Consider the following 24,275-nt stretch of genomic DNA (forward strand, 5'->3'; position numbering starts at 1 on the left):
CTAGAGCCCTTTTGTTCTTCTTATTGGAGATGGAAGAATAATATAGAGGCTAATTTCTGATATAATGATCAGAGTATAAATGAATATGAACGCGGTTTCATTCCTTCATCTCTTTAGGCACTTGCTCCTTTGCTGGAAAACAACCACCCACCACCTGACTTGTGTGAATTCTTCTGCAAGGTATTTCTGATGTCTTTGTTTCTTTTCTTAATTTTTGCAACCGATGTCCAAACATTTCTTAGTGGCAGCTCCTTAAACAAGTTAAAATTTTGTTTGCAAGAGGGTAAGGAAGGTGGAAATACGCAGAAACTGTTATCTAGACAAAAGGGGATAAAACATTTTTTTAGTCCAGAGAAACTTGGTAGCATTCAGAAGTTGCTTAGACAGATGTTTCCCTTACTGGAGCATAAATGGAGGAGATACAATGCAGTCAGTCTAAAGATGCTGCTATTGTAGCCCCTCTCAGTAAAATTTGTTTTAGCTTTCTAAAGAGCTAAAGAGTTGATTTCTTGTCTGATCTACCTAGTGAGGCTGTCCATAACTACAGCCCTCCAAGATTGGCATAGATTATAAGCGTTGGTTGGTTGGTTGATTGGTTGGTTGGTTGGTTAGTGAGGGTGGGGTAGGGGGAGAGAGAGAGAGAGGAAGGGAGGGAGGGAGAAAAGACAGAGAGAGGCACAGAGAAAAATGAGCAAGCAAGCCAACTGTTTAGGATGAAAATTCAATTTGAGGGATGCTCCAGTATTTATTAACAACATTGTAGAATGCCTGTTTTGATATGTTTCCAATTATAACATAGGACCTTTCTATGCTATTGAAATAAATAAGTAAAAATGCTGACATCTATTAGAAATTCCCATCTAATATTGGCAATTTTGGGTTGCAAAATATTGTAATCCAGTGGACGAACCATTGATCACTATTAGATCTCACTTGCTTTTAACTGAGACGGTTTCCAGGCTAATCCCTGATAGCTTCAGAAAGTAGATGAACAGGCAACATGACACATTACTTCTGTGGTCCTTACTGAGAAATACTTTTGAAACCCTTCACAAGATCTATCCAGTAGATTGGGGGAAAGAGCCCTTATAACTGATGGTTAACTTGTTAAGATTAATAGCAACGTTGGGGTAATTCACAGCAGTGGATTGTGCTTTTTCTCACCTCTTTTTAAACATAACAATCTCTTGACACAGCATTGCCGAGAACGCCCTCGATCTATGGTGGTCATAGAAGTGTTCACTCCAGTGGTACAGAGGATCCTAAAACATAACATGGTAAGTTCATCACTTTGTTGCCTTGCTTTCTGTAGAAAATCTTCACAATGCTGCTATTTTATGTGGTCTGTTATGTCCATGTATTTATGGAACAAAGAAGCAGGTACAGGGGTACCTTGGTACTCAAGTGCCTTCAAGCTCATCGAATTTGGTACTCAACGTATTTTGACACAAAAATGTTGTCCCGGCATTCATCCTTTGTTTAGCCCTCAATGCATATACTAGAACTTGTTGATGTAGGCTGCCTTGTGACTCACCACATTATTCCTTATGGGGAAAATTTGTTTGGTAATCATCGTTTTTAGTACTCATTCATCCTCCCGGAACCTGTTAACGATGAGTACAGAGGTACGACGGTAGTCCTAAAATACTTAGCTTCATTCTTCAGTAGAAGCTTATCTCCATGTTTAGCTAAAAAGGGAAATCTGGGAATGTTTGTGGTTCTTTTCCCTCTTTGTCTTTTGAGAAAGATGGAAGACATGGAAAGGAATTGTGGAAAAAAACACCCCTTTTCCAAAAGTGAAACATGGAATGGTTAAGTAAATTCTCCTGCCTTTTTACCCGAAATGTTTTCCAGACACTATTTAATGGGGAGACTTATCCGTAGAACTATCCTCATTTTGATACTGGTACAAAAAGAACAAGCGATGTATTACAGGTCGACAGGCGAGAACAGAAATGTTATTTCTTCCTTCAGGGGACACTGTGATTTATTTTCACAAGGGCAGGAAGGTCTTAGCCCTTCATCTGCTTCTTTCATCTTTCTTAATTGACTTTTATCCTTGAAGTTGAATCAAGGAGCATGATTGGACTGTAAAAGCTGCTGAAAAAAAAATTATGCACTGCACTTTTTTTTCCTTCCTAGCATTTACTTGCAACAGCAAGGTCTGTTTCTTTCGGATCAATTGAGTGATGATCCATTGGTAGCGACAGGAATTGACCAACGGGCTTGTCACCCAAGATTGAGATTGTAGGCTGAGAGAGAGAGAGAGTGATTAGCTCAAAATCACCCAGCTAGCTTTCATGCCTAAGGCAGGACTAGAACTCACCATCTCCTGGCGATTGGCCCAAAATCACCCAGCTAGATTTCATGCCTAAGGCAGGACTAGAACTCACCATCTCCTGGCGATTGGCCCAAAATCACCCAGCTAGATTTCATGCCTAAGGCAGGACTAGAACTCACCATCTCCTGGCGATTGGCCCAAAATCACCCAGCTAGCTTTCATGCCTAAGGCAGGACTAGAACTCACCATCTCCTGGCGATTGGCCCGAAATCACCCAGCTAGATTTCATGCCTAAGGTAGGACTAGAACTCACCATCTCCTGGTGATTGGTCCAAAATCACCCAGCCTAAGGCAGAACTAGAACTCACAGTTTCGTGGTTTCTAGCCTGATGCCTTCACCACAAGGCCAAACTGATCTTTGTCAGTCTTGTCTGGGCTGAGAAACAAGACAGGGTCAGGCTTGATTAACATTTTGATGGAGACCGTCTCTCTCCACCAAAACCCTGAAAATGGCTATCAAATGTTAACAAAACTGGATTCAATAGCCTGATTTTATATTCTTATGTCTGCTTCCATTTTCCTATTAAATATAGATCTTAATCCATTGAAAGCAATGTAATTGCCTAAGTAGTATTTTTTTTTAAATTCGGCAGTAACCTTCCTCTGAACCAGTTGCCGAAACCCTACAATGAAACAATCACTTTTATGCTTTACAGCAAATCTTTTGTTTTACAAATAGTACAAACCCCCCTTTAAAAAAAAAAAAAACATGCACCCAGGCTGATTTTGCAGAGTTTTACAAGACGATGGAACATGAAACGGCTTGTGCCAAGAGGCTAGCGTTTCGCCTGCAATTTTTCACTTGGCTGGTCATACGTCTGCCTTTTGCAAGAATCTGGTGGCACGTTTCACGTGTGCAAATTTAAAAACAAAAAACTGCACAGCCGTTCAAAAGAAAGAAAAGCTATCTTAGAGGGAGCCAACTGTGGGATTATCCCCAAACAGTGTCAGTTCCAGTATGCAAAAGAGAAGTTGACAGTCGGTTGGAGCTCTAGTGGAAGATCCTTTTTAACTGCACAGGGTGCTTTGACTAACCAGGGTAGAACATGAAAAGCTGAGATTGATGGTCTGCCTTTGCAACTTCATTTTCTCCCCAGCCGATGGTCAGCTTTCGCATTGCCCCAGCTCCAAAAAGACTCAATCTTCCTGGTCCTGATGAATTTGGAGAACTGCCATTTGTGATATCATGTAAACATTTGTTATGCTAATGGAATTCTAAGTGGAGGCATAAATCGGTCAAAACATCTTGACTCCTTTTGTGAGTCTGTGCAGTCCTGTTCGCTGGCCAGGCAGGGGGCTGATAGACACAAGCCTCGGCCAACGGACTGAGGAATTTCACAGTGACTGCACAAGGCAGTCACAGTGGGCAATCAATCATTTATGTCCAACACTGCTCGCTCCCTGTCTGAAGCAATCACATATGCAACATGTGTCTAAACTGTTCCTGAACTTTTTCGTATCAGTTTTTAGAATACGCTTGCCTTTATTGCTGGATGGGACAGATATTGTGGTGTGGCACCCATAACAACATAAAAGAACATGGATTACTTTCATTTGCCAATATCTGGCAATTTAGCTGGGCCCTCTTCCACTCTGAACAGAAGCAATAGCGATAGGACTTAGACTTATATACCGCTTCACAGTGCTTTACAGAGTCAGCATTTTGCCTCCAACAATCTGGGTCCTCATTTTACTGACCTCGGAAGGATGGAAGGCTGAGTCAACCTTGAGCCCGTGAGACTCGAACTACCAAATTGCCGGCAGCCAGCAGTCAGCAGAAGTAGCCTGCAGTACTGCATTCTAACCATTGCGCCACCACGGCTCACGACTTAGATATATATGCTGTTTCATAGTATTTTACAGCTCTTCGTGGTTTACAGTGTCATTATTATTTTGGTATCATTAGAATTGGGCACATATGGCCAACATCTAGCTTAAGGTGTCTTCTGCACTCTTTGACTTGGGGGATTTGCTCCCAAAGACTCCAGAAGCAACTTAATTCTGGAAAGATAGCAATAGCAATTAGACTTATATACAGCTTCACAGTGCTTTTACAGCCCTTTCCAAGCGGTTTACAGTGTCAGCCTTATTGCCCCCAACCATCTGGGTCCTCATTTTACCAATCTTGGAAGGATGGAAGGCTGAGTCATCCTTGAGCCGGTCAGGATCGAACTCCTGGCTGTGTGCAGAATGACTGTGCCATATGGCGTTCTAACCACTGCACCATCACACTTTGCAATTCCCCCCTCCCCCTTTGTTTTGGCTGACAAACATGCTTAGTTATCTTTGACTGCTTCCCCTTCCTTCTGCACAGGTATTTTTCTCCCAAAATGTTTGTTCTCTCTGTCCCTTGATCTCATCAACTCCTGGCTCCCTATGGCTCTCATTTGGGCTACATAAGGTTCTGAACAAAAGAATGAGTTCACTATTGGTCTTTAATCTGGACGTGCATCCTGAAGCCTTCCAGATGTTTGTGGTGGCCCATAACTTCCATCCACAATGGAAGATATAGCTTGAAACCGCTGGAGAACATTCGGTGGCAGATTCTGTTGACCAATTTAGACTACTGCATGTCCGCAATCAACCCTTAATTCCAAGTAAAACCGAAGACCCAAATGTTCAAAAGAAAACAAGAATACCTATTGCCTGAAGCTATCCATTTAGCTTGACATCCAAAGCTGTGAAGCTCACCAGTGTTGTAATAACATAACAGCAGCAAATTAAATAACTAGCAAATTTGCTGCTTTTTCGTGACATCTAACATCAGCTGGCTGCCTCACTCTGCCTCAGAATCGGCCTGGCCCTTATTTGGCATATTTATTCTTTTTGCAAACTTTCTTGGAGCACGTTTCTTTCAAGCAAGAGAAACCTTTCAACCACCCGATCTTGCAAAAGGCAAACTCCAGAGCTGTGAAAGTTTGCAAGCAATTAAAGAAACCGGTGACAAGTATGAACATATCTTGGAAAACGACCTCTCTGCATTGGTGGCATTTGAATTTTAGCAATGAAATAGGTGGGCTTATTTTAATCCAGTCTTCTAATCCGGGGGTCTCCAACCTTGGCAACTTTAAGACCTGTGGATTTCAACTCTCAGAATTCCTCAGCCAGCAACTGGCTGAGGAATTCTGGGAGTTGAAGTCCACAGGTCCTAAAGTTGCCAAGGTTGGAAACCCCTGTTCTAATCGGTGGGGCAATGCCTCCCACCCAACCCGGTTAGTCAGGCTGGCTGGGGAAGATAGTTGTTGCACTCAGGGCATTTGTAGGGCACAAAGTTGAGAAAGGTTCTTTCAATTAATTAGGAAAAGAAAAAAAGAATACATCTCGTCCTTGACTTCACAACCATCATTGGGAACCAAAATTTCAGTTGCTAACACAAGGTTAAGTGAATCATGCACAATTTTACAACCATTCCTGCCACGGATGTTAAGAGAAACACTGCAAGTAAGCGAATTACATGGGTGTTTAAGGGAATCTGGCTTCTCTCATTGACTTCGCTTGTCGGAAACCACCTGAAAAGTTCATAAATGGTGATCCCATGACCCAGGACACTGCAAGTGTTGTAAATACATTTTTTAAGTTTTTATTATTATTTTTTTACTTTAACTTTTTAACTTTGCACAAAATTGGAAAAATGACGAGATCCCTACGGATGAGAATTGTGATTAGGAAAATATTAGAATGTGCAGGAATGAATAGATTAACGCTTGCTATAAAGGAGGAAGAACAAACTGAACATTGTGTGATGTGGCAGCTATTTTTACGGATAGTTGGAGAATAAAAACAGAAGTAAGAAATAAATGCAGATTAGTGAAATGAAGAGATGTTAAGATAGAGATGTAAACAATATGATGATGATTAATATGATTGTTAAGATTATTATACCTATTATAATATTATATTTTCATTAGAAGATACGTTAAGAGGGAGAAATGACTAGAGTCTTAATGCTGATTGTTATTGTTGTTACTCTTTGGTGAGATTCACAGCCTTTGAGGCTGGTTGATAACTCAACAGCTCGAGTCCTAACCAAGGACCTAGGAACTGCTCAGGTAACATCGGAGGATATAAGCTGTTCCAAGTAGGGCAGGGGTCCCCAACCGCCGGTCCGCGGACCGGTACCAGTCCGCGGAACAAGTCTTACCGGGCCACTGGTTGCTGGCGCCGCCATCTTTTTGGTAAAAGTGCTTCCGGTGAGCTTTTCCGGTAGAAAGCTCACCGGAAGCACTTTTTCATCAAAAAGATGGCGGGCGCTTAGCGCTCGGTGAGCTTTTCCGGTAGAAAGCCATTTCTACCCGAAAAAGTTCACCGAGCGCTGGCGCCGCCATCTTTTGACGAAAAAGTGCTTCCGTGAGGTCACCGGAAGCACTTTTTCGTCAAAAAGATGGCGGCGCCCAGCTGATGCCGGTACCGGGCCGCGGCGTCAAAAAGGTTGGGGATCACTGAAGTAGGGTGGTATTTTGTAGAATCAGGGTATTCAAGTCTGATAAATGCAGGATTTCCAAATAGCGAGGCAGCCCTTTAGGTATTGCTCCAAAGGCTCCAATTACAATTGGGATAACACACAATTTATTTTTCCAAAGTCACTCAATTTCAATTTGTAAATCGCAGTACTGTGTGATTTTATTCTTGCTGCTTATCTTCAATTTGTGCATCACCAGGTATTGCAATGTCAATGAACCAACCCTTTTTCTTTTCAACTATTGTTATGTCAGGTGTGTTGTGGGCCAAGTGCCTTTCAGTCTGAATTCTGAAGTCTATTATTATTATTATTATTATTATTATTATTATTATTATTATTATTATTATTATTATTATTATTATTATTATTATTATTATTATTATTATTGTTGTTGTTGTTGTTATTGAGGATTTTTATCAATGTAACTGTAATACTGTAAATTTTGATTGTAATAGCACAGAGACATTTGCACCCAGATGACATACTGTTTAACAGAAGATGATAAGTTCAAAGCCAAGCACCCAAATACTGATCACCTGACCATGGAGATGCTGTGACAGTCAGAAGGGCGAGGACTGGCCCTAAGTCACCTTTTTTTAATGCCGTTGTAACTTTGAGTGACCATTAAATGAATTAAGTCAAAGAATATCTGTATAAATACCAATTGAAACTTTTCCCTTCCTCAAGACATCCTTATTGAAAGTCCAGACCTTGGCACTTCCGAGTCTTAAATATCTCCTTTTTTTTTTCCTGTTTTGGAAAGGATTTTGGTAAATGTCCTCGGTTGCGGCTCTTTACTCAGGAGTATATTCTGGCCTTGAATGAACTGAATGCAGGCATGGAAGTGGTAAAGAAATTTATCCACAGGTAAATATGCGTGTGTGTGGTCAAAATCTCTGTCCCTTTGCAGGGCGTTTGTCTCATCCGCGCTTCAATGGCTTTCCCTGCCAGTAGCTTTGGTCGGCAACATTTTGCCATGGGTTTAACTTACCTGCAAAAACAAGGAAGGAAGGGTTGCTTGTCTATGGAGATTTCTCAGTCATCCAGGTCATGGTTGTCCCAAACAGGTATTTTCAAAAGGCAACTGGGACTTTGTTTTTCCTTGAAGAGGTATCGCTTCTCATCCAAGAAGCTTCTTCAGTTCTGATTGAATGGTGGAGGAGGGAAGGATTTAAAAGAGGGGTCTCTTTTAAGGTTTGAAAGAGGCCTTCTGCATTAAGATTGAGTAGCCCTCTCTCTGCAGAGGGGGAAGGGAGACAACACTACCTATCTCCTGTTTACAACACAGCAGCTCCAAGAAGGCCCCACATCCATTGGCACTATTCAGGTGACCCAAGGGCACCGATAAACCTCCAAGTAGCCTCAGTGATTCTCAGAGAGAGTACTAATGACCAGATGACTGCAAGGAATATAGATCCTTCCATTCTCCACCATTCAGTCAGAACTGAAGAAGCTTCTTGGATGAGAAGTGAAACTTCTTCCAGGAAAAGCAAAATCCAGTTGCCTTTTGCAAAAAGCACCCTTGGGGTAAAGAAGGGTGTTTTATCTCAACATTGGCCTATCACTTAACAAACCTTCTCATCCTAGGAGGCTCCACACCTTTGCTGTGTTTCGTTTCCATTCATCAGTGTATCAATCAATATTTATTTGGTCAACGACCAGCAAAGAGTTAAAAGAACAAAAACAGAATGAAGCAAATAAATGCAATAATATACTAACAGCTAGTAGGATGCATCACAGACCATAACACTCACTTCTTTATTATTATGCTAATACAGTTGTTACCTGGGTGGAAAATCTAATAAGTATAAAATAAAAATAAATACTATTTCCATTCATCGGAGTTTCCCCGCTAAAGCAAAGGAGCTGATCATTCTGCAACCCCAATGGAATTAAGCTGGGGGAAACTGGATTTAGGATTTGTGAAGTCCTTGGTGGTTTGATGGTTTTCTTGCAGATATATCATTATCCTACAAAATAAACCCCACTCCCTTCTTATATTGATGATGTCACCCAGTTGGGTCATAAAACGTCTCCAAGAAAACCATCAAGCCCAGAGAAGACCAAGGACCCCATAATTGTTCTCCTCCTCCTCCTCCTCCTCCTCCTCCTCCTCCTCCTCCTCCTCCTCCTCCTCCTCCTCCTCCTCTTCCTCTTCCTTCCTTCCTTCCTTCCTTCCTTCCTTCCTTCCTTCCTTCCTTCCTTCCTTCCTTCCTTCCTTCCTTCCTTCCTTCCTTCCTTCCTTCCTTCCTGCAAACCCGACTCCCGTTTGGCACTGATGATGTTACCTAGTTGGGTCATGAAACATCTGCAAGAAAACAATCTCAGAGGGCAGCAAAGACCTCACAGTTCAACCCTGAGCTACGAATGTTCTCTTCCATTAGACTTTATGCTTGCTCCTGCCTTAACAATGCTCTTTGTGGACACACCATCTTACATCCCTGTCCTGTCATTCCAGTATGCACGGCCCAACCGGCCAGTGTCCACATCCCCGGGTCCTTCCGAATCTCGTTGCCGTCTGTCTAGCAGCCATTTATTCTTGCTATGAAGAATTCATCAACAGGTCAGTCACCTGCATCCCCCCCCCCCGGTGAGCCCTTTTGGGGAGAACCATCAGAGAAGGAAAATGCACTTGCATCAAAATGTGTTAAGTTTTTAGAATCGAATAGAATGAATGAATGAGCTGGAAGGGACCTTGGAAGTCATCTAGTCCAGCCCCCTGCTGAATTAGGAGAACTTAAACCAGTGATGGCTAACCTTTTCAACACCAAGTGCCCAAAGTCCATGCACGCATGTGCATCCCCAAAATCCAATATGTGCACATCCCTGTACATACACCCTGTACAAACATGTGCATGAATGCGTACCCCACCCGCGCATGTGCCCCACCCCCTGCATGCACTCCGCGTGCCCCCAGCATGTGTGGCAGAGATCCGAAGACCAGCTGGCCAATAGATGCGCATGCATGTGTGGCAGAGCTGGGGTGATGGCTCGTATGCCCACAGAGAGGGCTCTGCATGCGACCTGTGGCACGCTTGCCATAGTTTCACCATCCCGGCCTTAGACCATTTTAGAGAAGAGACTGTCCAGTCCCTTCTTAAAAGCCTCCAGTGATGGAGCACCCACGGTTTCTGGTGGCAAGCTGTTCCACTGGTTAATTGTCCTCCCTGTTAGGAAGTTTCTCCTTAATTCCAGGTTGCACCTCTCCTTGATTAATTTCCATTGTTTTTTGTCCTGCCTTCTGGTGGGTTAAAAAAATAGGCTGACCCCCTTTTCTTCAGGGCAGCTGGAATACTGCTATCATGTCACCCCTAATTCTTCTTTTCTTTAGACTAGCCAAACCCAAATCCTGCAGCCGTTCTCCATATGTTTTAATCTCCAGGCCTTTTCCCAGCAAGCTCTGCAGCAGAGGTGAAATGCAGCCAGTTTGGCCCGGTTCAAATGAACCGGTCGTAAAAAAAAAAATGCTACTGGTTCAGCCAAACTGGTATTTCCAACGATCAGCTGTGCCACGCGATTTAGATTAGCTAGAAAGCAGGAAATCATCAGATTTCTTGCTTTCTAGCTAATCTAAATCGCGTGGCACAGCTGATCCCCTCCCTCACTGTTGTACTTCCCTCGGAAGGCTTCAAAATGCTTCTTTTTTCAGCACCCAGGAAGCTTCCCTGAGGCCCAGTAGGACAAAAACGGGGCACGCGGGGGTGGTGGTGCTGCAAAAGAAAAAGAGGTATTTCTCAATATTGGGGTGAAATCATGAGGAACGGGGCAGATTTGGTATTTTGCAAGCATGATTGGTTGGTAGAAGACAAACCAGCTCACCAGGATGCTGTTTATTAACTCTCCGTGAAGCCCAAGAAGGCTTCTGGCAAAGAGGCATCTGCTTTGCTTTTCCATCAACCCATTTTCTAGGAAATTGAGTTGACTATCCTGGTGGGCTGTTTATTGAAAGAAACATTGCATCATCAGGAGGAGGAGATTGCCTTTCTCCCCAGGATGGCCAAGTTTACAGACGGCCACAAAACGGGGGCCCCCGTTGCAATTCCTTTCGGGAAACATTTGTTTTCTTCTGGTAATAAATAAGACAATGTAATTGCAGCTGGCCAAGATTTAAAAAAAAACAACACACACACAGAAAAAGGCACACACCGCAATAAAAAAACAAAAACGTGGACATGTTGCAAGACTTTGCGAAGTTGTCATCTGGCCTTTTCCCCATTATTTCTGTTATTTATGTCTGGCAACTTCCACTTACTTATTCTTTCCTGTTTGGTTTTTCTTTTTTTTTTCTCCCCTCCTGTGACAGCCGGGACAATTCTCCAAGCCTGAAGGAAATTCGGAATGGCTGCCAGCAGCCTTGCGACCGCAAGCCCAACCTGCCTCTTCGTCTTCTCCACACCAGCCCTGACCTGATGTCCCGAGAGGCTACGCTGGCTGAATCCCGCCTCAAGTCAGTCATTGTCACGTCCAATGAGATCCACGTTGAGGTGGAACGCAACAACATGGCTAACCAGAAGATGACCGCCAGCATTGGCAACGACAGCGAGCCCAACCTGATTGACTGTTTGATGGTCAGCCCCACTTGCAGTAGCATTAGCATCGAACTCAGTGCTCAGGCGGACCGTATCCTCGGCTGCTTTGTGGAAATACTCAAGATGCTGTGAGTTGCTCTTCCCCATGGCTTTCCAGATATGCGTGAGCACGTGTGTGTGTATGCACACCCAGTGGGGTTCTTCTCAACAACAGCAACAATCTCATGAGACAAGCAGATAGCATAGTAGTAAATCTAACTGTTCTTCAAGGTTGGATGTTCAACGCAGCATCTTATTCTGCTGGTAGAACTCCAAAAATATGGAAAAGATGCTCTTCCCAATGGCTTTCCAGATAGTCCACATGGGTTTCTTGGGATTCTTCTCAACAACAGCAAGAATCCCATGAAACAAGCAGATAGCATCGTAGTAAATCTAACGCTGTTCTTGAAGGGTGGATGTTCAATGCAGCATCTAATCCTGCTTGTGGAACTCCAAAAATAGTTGAAAAGATGCTCCTCACTGTGACTTTCCAAAGAGTCCAAATGACTTAATCCAAGAAAGTCATTGTGTGCCTATACATGTGTGTCTATGCACGTGTGTGCATTTCCACCTGTCGTCTTCTCAATACCAGCAGGAAACCCATGAAATAAGCAGATGGCATCGTAGTAAATCTAACACTATTCTTGGGTGTTGGAAGAGGTATCTAGTCCTGCTGGTGGAATTCCAAAATTAGCATGAATGATGAAAGGGGTCGTTTTCATTTTCATGTTGACTCCTTAGCACGTGTCACAGGTAGGGTAGAACCTGTGTTTCTGTGCTGTTGACAGAAACTCTTGTTCCATTGGAGGATTATATACAGGAACAAGTTTGTGTTAAGTCAGCACTGCTTTCTTGCAAACAACAACAGAATTGCGGCTTGCAGGTTCAACAAGAAGAAGAAATGGAATTAACATAGATAAAACACAGGGTGGACATAGGTCATTCTTAGGATTTCACCATCAGGCCAATTAAAACATTGGAAGTCAGATAAACAAAGTTGGACTTGGATAGTCTTTTCTAGGTACTCTCTAAGGTGCTGAAACTATGATTTTTCAGAATTTCCATCTAGGGTGGTCAACGACCACGAGTGTTGAATTATTGGAAGTCTCATCTGGGTAACTCCAGGGGCATCAAGTTAAAGAAGGCTGCGAAAGACCAAGGTTAAACTCATGCACAAACACAACATCAAACTATGCTTATTCACAGCAGTAAATTCTGCACAGAGTTTAAGCTAATTGTGTTTTTCTAATTACAGATCAGATTACGAAGATTGGAGACCGGCTCTGGCCAGTTTGCTCCAGCCCATCCCATTCCCCAAAGAGTAAGTTTTCGTTTTATGGGTGTTTTATTTGCTCATTTCCCTGGTAGATAGTTTGCATTAGTCAGAACTAACCAATTACTGACGAACTAAGATTTAATAGAAGACTCTAATAGATGTAGCTTATAGCTGATATTTGTCCCTAAGTCAGGGGAAATGGTAGTTAATCAGAACAAGATCACATTTGTTTTCTTTATTTTAAATACATATATTTTGTGGTTCTGGGGCATCCTCACTACTAATATTAGTTAGCAGTCAAAACAACTGTTAATTGTTAAAAATACAGTAAAATTCTATTCAGTGTAACCAAAACAGTGAGAGGTCTAATCATAAAGCAAAGGCATTGCCTAAACCAGTTCCACCATTTAAACTGCAGCCACTAAGGAATTCTTTTGTTGCAATTTACCTTTTTCTCTTTAAAAAGAAAAGATACTGCAAAGCTGAAAATTAAAATAATTTTGAAAATGTAAAAACAATGACTAGAGTCTTGGGATAATTGCACAAGGACTTACATGATCATCCCTTGAGCTTCTGCAAGATTTGAAAGCTGGACTCCTAGGCTTTCACAGCAGAGGGGTCATTAACTGAGAATAGCAATAGCATTAAACTTCACAGTACTTTACAGCCCTCTCCAAGCAGTTTACAAAGTCAGCCTCTTGCCCCCAACAATCTGGGTCCTCGTTTTACCCTCCTTGGAAGGATGGAAGGATGAATCAACCTTGAGTCGGTCAGGATTGAACTGTTGGCAGTGGGCAGAGTCAGCCTACAGTACTGGGTGGATGGACTGATGGATGGAAAGGAAAGAAGGAAGGAAGGAAGGAAGGAAGGAAGGAAGGAAGGAAGGAAGGAAGGAAGGAAGGAAGGAAGGAAGGAAGGAAGGAAGGAAGGGCAATAGCACTTAGACTTATATACCACTTCACAGCACTTTACAGCCCTCTCTAAGCGGTTTACTCTTGCCCCCAACAATCTGGGTCCTCGTTTTACCCTCCTTGGAAGGATGGAAGGATGAATCAACCTTGAGTCAGTCAGGATTGAACTGTTGGCAGTGGGCAGAGTCAGCCTACAGTACTGGGTGGATGGATTGATGGATGGAAAGGAAGGAGGGAAGGAAGGAAGGAAGGAAGGGCAATAGCACTTAGACTTATATACCATTTCACAGTGCTTTACAGCCCTCTCTAAGCGGTTTACTCTTGCCCACAACAATCTGGGTCCTCGTTTTACCCACTTCAGAAGGATGGAAGGCCGAGTTAACCTTGAGCCTGGTGAGATTTAAATTGCCAAACTGCAGTCAGTCAGCAGAAGTGCCCTGCAGTACTGCACTCTAACCACTGTGCCACCACGGTCTCAGAGAGGGTTGTCAGACCCACCGAAATCTGCAAAAATGGAGTTCCAGCGTCAGATGTAGATGGAAGGGATTTCCCAAAAATTGAAATTAAAAGTATACAGGGTCATTTGTCAAGAATCAAACACAAGAGGTAAGCAGTTGCCTCAGCAGACGTATTAGGGGCAAGACTAGCCCCACCGAAGGAAGAAGCATCAAACCACGCGTCATTCCGCAAACACAGTGTTTGAATCCAGCGAAAGAGTTCCTGATGGTCCCTCTGCAGCCTATTAATGACACCAGTGTTTATGAAATGAAGATATCTCTGCGGGGCGAACATTACAGCCTATAATCATCCAATTTGCAAGCTTAAGCCTCCCCGGGGAGCCTGGTGCCTTGGAAGCCCCCATTTTTTTTTTCCACCAATGTGCCTGTTCTTCTGAAAGAGAAGGAGAGAGAGGCCCTTGGTGTCATTTCTGTGAGTTGGTTTTTTGTTTTGTTTTTTCACCAAGGACCCCAGGGCAGAGCGAGGATGTGATGCAAGGAGCTCTCTGGCCAAGTGACCATTAATTGCTTTGCTAATGTTAATCAGAGGCAATGGGCCTTAATTGCAGTGCAATTAACAAACACACCTGGGACATGAATCAAGCTGGAAATCCTGTTTACGAATGCATGGTTTTGGTCTCCTGGACCTAGAAATTTCCATTTGCATCTTTGATGACACACAAGTGGTTTTTCCTTCCTTCCTTCCTTCCTTCCTTCCTTCCTTCCTTCCTTCCTTCCTTCCTTCCTTCCTTCCTTCCTTCCTTCCTTCCTTCCTTCCTTCCTTCCTTCCTCTCCCTCTTTCTCTCCCTCCCTCCCTCCCTCCCCGCCCCTCAATATATCTTAAGGATGGATCAACTCCCTTTAAGCCTCCAGGGTTCCATACAGTAGTTTTTCATGGATTGAGGTATGGGGAAGCTATGGACTTGTTGGAGGAAATTTTGAGGCCATTTCCTGTCTTTTTCAAAAATAACTCATAAATGCATTCGGCACACTTGGGTGTGTAATGCACTTACTCATTTCATCATGAAAATTAGCACGACATTTCTTGTAGTTTGCTTGAGTGGTCTAGAGGTGAAGCTCTCGCCTCACAATCAGGATTCAATCCTAGGTAGAGGCAGATATTTCTCTCTCTGAGCATATTGAGAATATATCTACTGAATATAACTCTGCATTGGGGACAGGAAAGGCATCTGGCCAGCTCCCTTCAATGGCCCAGACTCTCCCCCGCAAGGGATTATGGGCTCGTTAAAAGAAGAAGATGATGATGATGATGTCTCTTGTCGTTCGCTCAAATTATTGTAGGATACTTCCTTGCTGCCCAATTGTAGATGTTTCATTTTGCAAGACTCCGAGATGCTCATCCAAAGAACGCCAGTTGCCCAGCCTTGCTCTTGATGTTATTATTAACTTCGATTTAGATCAGGTTGAGTTGACTTTGGGTCACAGGCTCTCTGGGATGATGGTGGTCAAGAGGCTACAGCCAGTAATTGAAGCTCATCCTATTAATCTGAATGTTGAGTCACGGCAACTGGACTTATTTCCTTGTTGATTTGAGACATTTCTCTGCCTATCCAAGCAGCTTCTTCCAGTCTGAACAAGTTGGCTAAGGGAATCTGGAGAAGAAACCTTGAGGTTGGGGCGGGAATGGCCCTAAGATTTTTAGGAGTTGGACAGTTTAATAACACTCTTGTTCAGACTGAAGAAGCTACTTGGATAGGCAGCAAAATGTCTCACACAAATAAGAAAATAAGTCCAGTTGCCATGACAATTCTGCCTGGATGACGAAGAATCTTCATCAACATTCTAATAATGTTTTTCTTACTGAATTCCTCATTTTACTTCCCATCTCCTCACCAATTAGGGGACAGACTCAAAAAAGATGACGATAACCAAAATTCACTGAATTGGCTTACTTCTGGTTCAGTTTCTCACATCTTCATAAACACATACCTGAACTGATCTTTTTGGTGCTCAAACCATAGTTCTCTAAAAGAACAAATTCCTAAGCATGAAAACTCCCATCAGGTCTGCCTTCATCATGAAAAAAGCTGGTGTATCTCAGGATAAATAATATTAGGATAGTGCAAGGCTTCAGATCTTATTAGGAAGTGATCTCTGAAACATGTAAGTCATAAATGCAATTTCTGTATGTGGCTCATTAAAGCACCTGGGTAGCTGGGCAGATGCAGCTACTTTAATGAATCTCAAAAAAGTTTCATGTTTGCACTCTTCTGCTTTAAAGTGCTCCTTCTGAATTGAATCCCAAGTATCCTAAAACGTAATCAACAAATTGGAAACCCTTTCTATCAAGGGATTGTTGATCCAAAGGTTGTTTTTGTTCAGATTTACCTTTGTTTTTAGCTTTATTTTGTTTTATTAAAAGATTGTTTCTCCCTCTCCTTCCATTTGTTTTGTTCAGTTTGAAATAATGCCATGCCCTAGCAGTGTTCCCCAAAACATAATGACTCTCCTTAAAGCCAGTGGCCAAAAAAGGCTAGGATGATGGGATTAATAGTCTGAGCTGAGAGGACAAGAGACAGTGTAGCTTCTAAGTCATTTCTTGACATGCATTGGGCCTATGGGTTTTGTATTATTATTATTGTTGATGTTTTGGGGAAGGGAAAACACCTCCATAATAATAATTCTGTGTTCTTATTTCAGAGCTCTGGCACACGAGAAGTTCACAAAGTAAGTGCTTATTTGCTTGAAATTATCTCCTGTAGTGATGTAAAGGGGGTTGATCCAGCCTTTCACAACATAGATGTTTCAAAACTTTGCGATAGACTCTTCGTTGTAAAGGCTAAAAAGAGACCTCAGCCACCCACCACACCTCTGGGCAACTCAGAATGCAGCTCTGGATCTTCCTCTCCAACTCAAAAAAGATCACACTTCCCTCAAGGGAAGTTGATGTAGTTTATGATGCAGTAGAATCCAGTCTGGACTGTTACAGCATTTTCTTAGCTTGGACTATTTTGGCTCCCAGTTCAGCAGGATCGAATCTTAGCTGGACTATTTTGGCTCTCAGTCAGGAAGACAGGTTCTAGACTAGCCATTTAACTTTAATACTTGTTTTCTACATGCAAGAATTTGTAGAATCATAGGTCTTCACAAGACATTTATAAACTAAGGAGAATAGGACAAGAAAATCCTGCTGATGGTGCTACCTAGTCCGGTATCGAAGCTAAATTGAAACAAGCTTGGAGGGCCAACCACTGCCAAATTAGGTCTTGTTGTCCAGCTCCCTTCCCAAGGCAGAAAATCCTCATCCCATCCTGGACAAACGAATCAAGGATTCCAAACATCCTCCTTCCCACGCATAGAATTCCCCCTTGGCTTACACCCAAAGGTTTATGGTCTTGAGAGGTCTCCAGCTGTGGGTTTGTCTGGCAAAAAGAAACTGCAAAACGGGGAAGGGATCTCCAGGCGTTCGAACGCCAGCGTTTTCCAATCCCCGAGGATTAAAATCCTTACGATCATGGATGATTTCTAGGCTGTTTAGAAGACCTTTTCTCGCTGTGAAAAGCCCCAGTTCATTAGAACGTAATCGTCCCCTCTACGGTTCCTTGTAACTTTTCACTTAGCACATAATCAAAACGAAATGCAACAGCTGTACTCTATTTCTTTGGAGATGACCAACTGCATACTTCTGCTTCTCTCTCTCTCTCTCTCTCTCCCTCCCTCCGTCTTTTTTTTTTTTTTTGTCTGTTTCCAGGGAGCTGAAGTACGTCATTCAAAGATTTGCAGAAGACCCAAGACAAGAAGTAAGTTTTCCATCCGGCATGGCCCCAAAAGAAAGGGAGACCGGCTGTTTGTCAAAACATTCAGGCTATAAATTGCTTGGAGTTCCATGATGCAGTCAGCCTCTCGGCTTTGATAATGGTTCCTGAAAAGACTTTTTGGAGCCTGTTGCTGCCTTCTTATAAATGATTTCATGCCTCTTTGTGTCAACATGAAATACGGTTTGGATATCTCAGAACTTTGGCTGGAATTGCTGCATCTGGAACATTCAGTGTAAAATGAAGGCTCCAGACAAATGCTTTGCGTCTCTTGAATAACCGGGACTGAACATTTGAACTCTCGCTTATGTCATAAAAATGCCCGTTATTGTAATGGTGGCATTCACAAATGGAGGGTGGGTAGCTATGTCCACATTGGTTACAGGTGTGGATGGATAGGTGGGTGGGTGGATGCATAGGTAGGTAGGTAGGAGGATGGAGGGATGGATAGGTGGATACATAGGTAGGTAGGTAGACAGATGGATAGGTAGGTAGGTAGGTGGATAGGTGGGTGGGTGGATGTATGGATGCATAGGTTGGTAGGTAGATGGATAGATAGGTAGGTTGGTAGGTAGTGGAGATGGATATGGGTAGATAGGGTGGATGGATGGATAGGTGGAGATAGGTGGATAGATGGATAGGTGGGGTGGGTGGGTGGGTGGATGCATGGATGCATAGAGGTTGGTAGGATGATGGATGCGTGGATGGAGGGATAGATGGATGGATAGGTGGGTGGGTGGGTGGATGCATGGATGGATGGGTAGCAGTGGTGATATTCTACCGGTTCGGCCCAGTTCGTGTGAACCCGTAGTAAAAATGTTACCGTTTGGCTGAAACCTGTAGTAAAAAAACAGCTACCAGTTCAGCTGAACCGGTATTTTTTTTTTTCTTTCCTCCCGATGATCAGCTGTTCCAACAATCAGCTGTGCTGGCATCCCCCTTGCTGTCTTACTGCTTCGCCCAGGAGGCAAAAAAACAGAGTGCAGGGCGGGGTTGGGGGTGCTGGAAGAAGAAGAAAAACCACGCCCACCCATTCAGATGGCCACGCCCACCCAACCACGCCCGCCTAGCCACGCCCACAGAGCTGGTAGTAAAAATATTTGCATCCCACCCCTGATGAGTAGATGGATGCATAATCAACATAAGAGGGCATATTTGTGTTGAGCATCCAGGACAGAGTGCCAACATTTTAAAACATCTGGATGGAGAACCTGAATTCTTCAGAAACCCCAGACCTAAAATGGTTGGGTAACTGCAATAAATATATAAAACTTTGACTTGCAAGGAGGCAAAGTCGTCTTCCCCTTCTTTCCCATCGGCTCCAGGGTTTTAGATCACATTTTGCAGACTCCCTGCCCTGCTGCAGTTTGGTGTTCCAGTGGAACACCTGGTGCCTAATCAGGAGCAAGGAAGAACACCTTTTGTTGCTGAGCTGGGTACCCATCCAATGAGAAGGAATGTCTCTTACTGCAAGGCTGGGGCATCTTATACCGCACCTCCTAGTAGCCTCATCATCAGGAGCAACCAGGAGGGATGCTGGGAACAGGAATTGAGCAGCATTCTAGAGCTCCACAGGTCTCCATGTTTCCTCCTTCTTTCTCTGCAGAATTATTTCGAAGGACGCCTTCTCACGTGTCTTTCTTCTACCAGGTCCATTCCTGTTTGCTGAGTGTGCGGGCCGGCAAGGATGGCTGGTTCCAGCTCTACAGCCCCGGTGGCGTGGCATGTGATGATGATGGGGAACTCTTTGCCAGTATGGTATGTGCCAGTTCTTCACAGTCTCTTTTGCTGTCATGTTGTCAGCTTTGCAGGGTGATCCAGATAGGAAACACAACCAGATCAGCTAATTCTATTTGATTGTAAGGTTTACATTGACAGAATCTTGCAAGTCTCAAAGGACATCTGTCCCCCACTCCCCTTTTACAGCCCAAGAAACTAGGGAAAGTCCCTTCTGAGATATTTGCCTTCTCCCATTCCTTTTGTGGGCTAAGTTGTCCTTTTGTCCTACCGTTCCTCTGACTGTGGCTCTTCCTCCTGCTTCCCAAGGCCATTCCCTCTTACCCTTACAGTCTGATTGCATTCACAATATACCAAACTTACAGCTTTCGTACTAGATATAGGATACCCATTCACTCATCTCCTGTCTAAAGTCTACATCTTCACAAAGGAGAAAATACACGCTCCACATTATGTACAGACACAGATTTCACCCCCTCTGATCTGGAGAAAAAAAAAGTTTTGGTCCTTTTAGAACAAGAGCAGAAAGTTGGGCACCAGAAGTAGATGAAGGAGCGAAGAAAAAATCTCCTAAGATTGGAAGTCACAAAAAATTGAAAAGAGAAGCAAGTTGACTTTTGTTTTAAGAATTGCCTTGTGTACACCAAGTTACCTATTTTCATAGAGATAGAACAAGAGCCTTGGTGGTTAGAATGTAGTATTGCAGGCTAATTCACTGCTCACTGCCAGAAGTTTGATCCTTAGTGGCTCAAGGTTCACTTAACCTTCCGTCCTTCCAAGGTCAGTAAAATGAGGACCGAGGTTGTTGGGGGCAATAGGCTGACTCTGTAAACCACTTAGAGAGGGCAGTAAATCACTGTAAAGTGGTATATAAGTCTAAGTGCTATTGCTGAGTGCAATCAGAAAATTAGAATTTTCAACTTGGAGCATCCCTTCCCTAAAACATTTTCCATAGATGTAACTCCAACTCTTATCATCTCATGTTGAGTTGAGAGCAATAGATAATTCCACATATCCAGAAGACATTAATTTAGAGAAGTCTGGACTGTATTTAAAACATTCTTGCGAGATTTGGCCATTCGCCTCCTTGGCTATGTTGGAAAGAGGGCCAAAATATGTTTTGTGTGTGTTTGTGTTTTTCTCACTTGATCCTTTCTTTCTCCTGCAGGTTCACATTTTAATGGGCTCCTGCTACAAGACAAAAAAGTTTCTGCTTTCATTGGCTGAGAACAAACTGGGGCCTTGCATGTTGCTGGCACTGAGAGGCAATCAAACCATGGTGGAGGTAAGGCTGCCCTTATCCCTTGGTCAATTTGCCATGCCAGACGGAAGCAAGGAAGCAGATATTTCATGCCTGCATTTGGTCTGTCCTTCCTTTGAAAAAGAAATATCCTAACCAGCTCTGTGCAATGACCACTCAGGGAGAGAAGCAGTGATCACAAGCTTTAAAAACACAACAGATCCACAGTGAATGGTGCAAATGTATCTATCTCTACTCAGAAGTAGTAGATTGGATTGTGTTTTGTGTGATTCTCTTCCAGTGAATGGGAGAGAAAGCGCAATAGGGTGGGTTAAAGGCTACCTTGGGTTCAAGCCCTTGGAAGTCAATGGATTTGGGACCACTCACTCAGCCAAGCGTCATTTTGAGAAAAATTGCAAGGGAGAAAAACTAGAGCAAAAGTGGAACATAAATTTAGCAACCAATGAGGAAATAAAGAATGGGAATTTCAGTGTAGCAAGAAAAGAAACTTTAAAAGAACCTCACCCCTTTCCTAAGAGGTCTGTAGGGGGCGTGCATAAGCGCACCAACGTGCCTACCGTCCCTGTCCTATTGTTTCTCTTATTCTTTTATTTTTCTTATATGTAACCATTTCATGTATTCACAACTATGTATACATTTATACTTATTATCTTGTAAACAATTGGCAAATCAAAATAAATAAAATAAATAAAAAATAAATAAAAATAAAAGAACAGATGCACAATGAAACCCAAGAAATCGGGGGATATAAAGGCATATAAAAACGCCAATGCAAATTGGACTTGCATTTCTTCTTAATAGGACAGTCACAAAAGTTACTCTTTCCCTGGGCGTCTTAACAAGAGAATTCTCAGCCCTCTCTTTGCTCCCATTTTTGAATCTATAATTTCAAGGGTTCCTCTCTTCTATTCTGGTGCTTCCAGGTACTGCCACATCCACTATCCAGACTGTTTTGTATTTTTTATCAACAATGGTTAAATCCACAGTGTTACATGGCAAGTCATTGTCCGCTTGAATTCTTGTTACTATTATTATTTTAAAGAACAAAGTCTATTTATAATTCCTGATAGCAATAAAGGAGAATATTTATAAGTCCTGGGTTGAAATGAAGGGTCCTGGTGCTCTCTGAGCTTGGTTGTTTTCTTGCAGATGTTTCATTACCCAACTAGGTAACATCATCAGTTCTAGTTACTAGTTACTAGCACTGATGATGTTACCTGGTTTGGGTAATGAAACGTCTGCAAGAAAACCACCAAGTTCAGAGAACACCAAGGACCCCAGAGTTGTCCTCCTCCTCCTGCCCCTCCTACTACTGTTTTCCCTCCTCTTCCTCCCACTTTTCCTTCCTCCTCCTCCCCAACCTCACTCCTTTCTAGTACTGATGATGTTACCTAGTTTGGTGAATGAAATGTCTGCAAGAAAACCACCAAGTTCAGAGAGCACCATGGGCTCCTCCTGGTTCCTAACTTGTGGAATCATGAAGAATTACAGGGTTTGCCCTTTTGAAGAGACAACAAGAAATGAGTCTGGGCCGTGCTGTGAGCCTCCCTCCAACGATGGGCCATCCTTTCTGTCTCCTTGTTGCTCAGATCCTTTGCTTGATGCTGGAGTACAACATCATTGAGAACAAGGACACACAGCTTCAGATCATCTCAACCCTTGAGAGCACTGATGTGGGGAAGAAAATGTACGAGCAGCTTTGTGACCGGCAGAGGGAACTCAAAGAGCTGGTGAGCTTCTCGGATTTGTATTCCACCTTTTTACTTTGGAAGGGAAGGTGTTCTCCGGTTTTCTTCATGGGATCCAAACCAGTGGTGGGATTCAAATGTTTTTGCTACCGGTTCTGTGGGCATGGCTTGGTGGGCGTAGCTTGGTGGGCTTGACAGGGGAAGGATTCTGCAAAATCCCCATTCCCTCCCCAATCCACTCACCTGCTTTTCAGCTCCGTTCTCCTGTGCAGGGCAACCAAAGGAGACCCAGCCAATCAGCTGGGACTCAATGGGAAGCAGAGAATAGATGGGGTTGGTGGGGCCAGTTCGAGGTGGTATTGGCCGGTTCTCCAAACTACTCAAAATTTCCACTACTGGTTCTCCAGAACTGGTCAGAACCTGCTGAATACCACCTCTGATCCAAACATAGGGTATAACACACATGGAAGCCCATTTCAAGACTCCTTTGAGTGAAGACTTGGCTCCTTGCTGACATGGGGTAGCTTTCATGAACGAAAGAAGGGCCATTCCTCCAAGACTTGGTTTGACATACAGTTCTGGCCCACAGACTTGTTTCCTGAGGTTCTCCAATCCAAGATTTGGCCAGGTGTGGTCCTGCTTAGCTTTTTCATGATCCACCCAAATTAGCTAGATGTTGCCACCTGCTGGTTGGTCAGAAATTCCACACAATAAAAGAACAGAGACTAGAAATTCAGAGTGGACTCTAAGCCTTAGTTAGTTAGGTAGTTAGTTAGTTAGTTAGTTATTACTAGACTTACGTGTCACCTGACGTGTCTGGAGTAGACTCTGGGTGGTTTACAGATTAGTTTAATTGCTTAAGCCAGGATCCCCAACCTTTTCGACGCCGCGCCCGGTTCCGACATCAGCTGGGCGCCGCGGCCCGGTACGGCGTCAACTGGGCGCCGCCATCTTTTATGACGAAAGGCGCTTCGGTGACGTCATCGGAGCGCTGTTTCGCATCATAAAAGATATGGCGGCCAGCGCTTCTGGTGAGCTTTTTCGGGTAGAAATGGCTTTCTACCCGGAAAAGCTCACGAAGCGCTGGCGCCGCCATCTTTATGATAAACAGCGCTTCGGTGAGCTTTCTACCCGAAAAGCTCACCAGAAGCGCTTTTTACCAAAAAAGATGGCGGCGCCCAGCAACCAGCGGCCCGGTAAGGCTTGTTCCATGCCTAGTACCGGTCCGCGGACCGGCGGTTGGGGACCCCTGGCTTAAGCCATTGAAGTACTCAAAATGGTACTTAAACAACCATAATTTTTTAATAGAATAGAATAGAATAGAATAGAATAGAATAGAATAGAATAGAATAGAATAGAATAGAATAGAATAGAATAGAATAGAATAGAACAGAACAGAACAGAACAGAACAGAATAGAATAGAATTCTTTATTGGCCAAGTGTGATTGGACACACAAGGAATTTGTCTTGATGCAAATACTCTCAGTACACATAAAAGAAAAGATACATTAGTCAAGAGTCGAGAATCATCAGGTACGACACTTAATAATAGTCATAGAGTACAATAAGCAATCAAATCATACTAGGGAACAGTCAATATAAATCGTAAGGAATAAAAAAAAATACTCTTTTAATACTTTGGCTAGGCATGTCCATGCGCTTTTCCATTTCAACCCTTTATTATATTTAATATCTTCAATTTGAGGCCATCCAGCTCCACATTATCTCTAGGTGACTCACAGTTTTAAAGGAATGAAAAA

At 43.2% G+C, this 24,275-nt stretch overlaps 1 protein-coding gene across 2 annotated transcripts in view; it reads left to right on the top strand.

The window, feature by feature from the left end:
* The window catches only part of CMIP (c-Maf inducing protein), a 172,117-nt gene that overhangs the window by 135,066 nt on the left and 12,776 nt on the right, over nt 1-24,275 (top strand). For both annotated transcript variants that reach the window (XM_026672056.2, XM_026672057.2), the window contains 11 exons: nt 118-180; nt 1,197-1,277; nt 7,564-7,667; nt 9,259-9,363; nt 11,104-11,457; nt 12,624-12,689; nt 16,714-16,740; nt 17,765-17,813; nt 19,479-19,586; nt 20,734-20,850; nt 22,416-22,556. In XM_026672056.2, the coding sequence (XP_026527841.1) occupies nt 118-180; nt 1,197-1,277; nt 7,564-7,667; nt 9,259-9,363; nt 11,104-11,457; nt 12,624-12,689; nt 16,714-16,740; nt 17,765-17,813; nt 19,479-19,586; nt 20,734-20,850; nt 22,416-22,556 (1,215 nt within the window). The remainder of the gene's footprint in view (nt 1-117; nt 181-1,196; nt 1,278-7,563; nt 7,668-9,258; nt 9,364-11,103; nt 11,458-12,623; nt 12,690-16,713; nt 16,741-17,764; nt 17,814-19,478; nt 19,587-20,733; nt 20,851-22,415; nt 22,557-24,275) is intronic.

The sequence above is a fragment of the Notechis scutatus genome, chromosome 9 (genome assembly GCF_049901735.1).
Source record: "Notechis scutatus isolate UNSWTSFEM ecotype Mainland chromosome 9, rNotScu1.2, whole genome shotgun sequence".
NCBI classification, from domain to species: Eukaryota; Metazoa; Chordata; class Lepidosauria; order Squamata; family Elapidae; genus Notechis; species Notechis scutatus.